General features: G+C 32.2%; 1 protein-coding gene across 1 annotated transcript in view; it reads right to left on the minus strand.

Moving 5' to 3' along the window:
* Positions 1–250: 250 nt before the first annotated feature.
* Positions 251–1,930, minus strand: part of LOC111084224 (semaphorin-2A-like) — a gene marked incomplete at its 3' end in the record, with an annotated part of 3,143 nt that continues 1,463 nt past the window's right edge. Inside the window, exons 2-3 of the mRNA XM_022380993.1 lie at positions 1,051–1,332; positions 251–360 (exon numbers count right to left, since the gene is read on the minus strand). Coding sequence (XP_022236701.1) covers positions 251–360; positions 1,051–1,243 — 303 coding nt within the window. The remainder of the gene's footprint in view (positions 361–1,050; positions 1,333–1,930) is intronic.

Genomic DNA, 1,930 nt, shown 5'->3' on the forward strand with positions numbered 1-1,930 from the left:
ATCTGTCATTCAACCACTAGATCAGTTATATGATAGCAGAATATCTGTCATTCAACCACTAGATCAGTTATATGATAGCAGACTAGCTGTATCAACCACTAGATCAGTTATATGATATCCTAGTACCTCTCACTCAACACTGGTTTAGTTATATGATAGCAAAATACCTCTCATAGAAAATGAATGCTAAATGAAAACATATGTCTGTATTCTATATACTGAAGATATTTTTACAAACATAAAAACTTACAGCTTGTTTACTTTGCCAGGCTTTCATGGCCAATTTATACTTTTCAAACTCCTGACACCAGTCAGAATATATCTTCTTGTAATCATTTTCTGAAGGAGCATTACAGGTCTCTGTTAAAACACAGACGTTATGGAAAGTAGACTATGAACTGAATTAAATACTAACGTTTTGAAAACAAGGCTAAATACAGATGTTACAGAACTAGGCTATTAACAGTTCTAAATACAGATGTTACGAAAACTAGGCTATTAACAGTTCTAAATACAGATGTTACAAAAACTAGGCTATTAACAGTTCTAAATACAGATGTTACAAAAACTAGGCTATTAACAGTTCTAAATACAGATGTTACAAAAACTAGGCTATTAACAGTTCTAAATACAGATGTTACAAAAACTAGGCTATTAACAGTTCTAAATACAGATGTTTACGGAAATCAGAATATAAATTGCTTTAAATAGATAAAATAATATTGTTGATAGCTTTTTAAATTACATAATATCACGTGTAGCTACGTGTACCAATTATTTGTTCAAAAGATAACATTATGATTTAAATTATCTAGCATTATTTAATAAGAATTATTTTCTATACCTTCCAAGGTAGTTCATAGAAAACCTTGACAAATTTCAGAATAACTGCATGACTTTGTATCAGAATACTGAAGAAAGTAAAGCCTATTTCTGATAAAGCTATAACGTTTTCGTCAATATTGGTTAATATAGATAAGAACTGATGGCAAAATTTAAGAATTTACTAATCATATCTTCCAACCTGCCTAACTTTGAGAGAAAACTTACTCGAGTCCACTGTCACGTTGTAATTACACAGCGTGTCATCTCCTAGTTTACATTCGTACTGTCCAGTATCACGACCAGTCACTGCCATGATGACCAGTCCATGGTCTGAGGTGAGGAGGTACTTATCTCGATGAGGTTTGATGGAACGAGGACCCTTCTCATGACTAAGATGGGTCCACTGTATTAACCCCATTTCTGTTCCACCAACATCGTAAGAGTGTAATGTACAGTCTAGATGGAGGCTCTGACCCCAGTACACGTGTACAACTTTATTTTTCTCACCTGCGAACCAAAAGAGAGACAAATAACATCTCTCTTCCCATTGATGCAAAAGGAAGAGGTAATTAAGCATCTTTATCGTGTCTGTACGGACATCGTTCAATTCACATTGAAATTCTTTAAAATAACACTGTCAACACGACGTTCAATTCACTTTGAAATTCTTTAAAATAACACTGTCAATACGACGTTCAATTTACTTTGAAATTCTTTAAAATAACACTGTCAATACGACGTTCAATTTACTTTGAAATTCTTTAAAACAACATTGTCAACACATCGTTCAGTTCACTTTGAAATTCTTTAAAATAACATTGTCAACATGACGTTCATTAACTTAGAAATTCTTTAAAATAACATTGTCAACACGACGTTCAATTCACTTTGAAATTCTTTAAAATAACATTGTCAACATGACGTTCATTAACTTAGAAATTCTTTAAAATAACACAATCAACACGACGATAATAATAATGAGAAAAGTTCAATTTCATTAAAACACGCACATCTGATCTACTGGTTGAGGACATTCTAATTATTGAGAAATAATAATCTAGTAAACTCTATTGTGGAACAGAGTACCTTGGCTCTCAATAATTAG

The sequence above is a fragment of the Limulus polyphemus genome, unplaced genomic scaffold (genome assembly GCF_000517525.1).
Source record: "Limulus polyphemus unplaced genomic scaffold, Limulus_polyphemus-2.1.2 Scaffold14879, whole genome shotgun sequence".
NCBI lineage: Eukaryota > Metazoa > Arthropoda > Merostomata > Xiphosura > Limulidae > Limulus > Limulus polyphemus.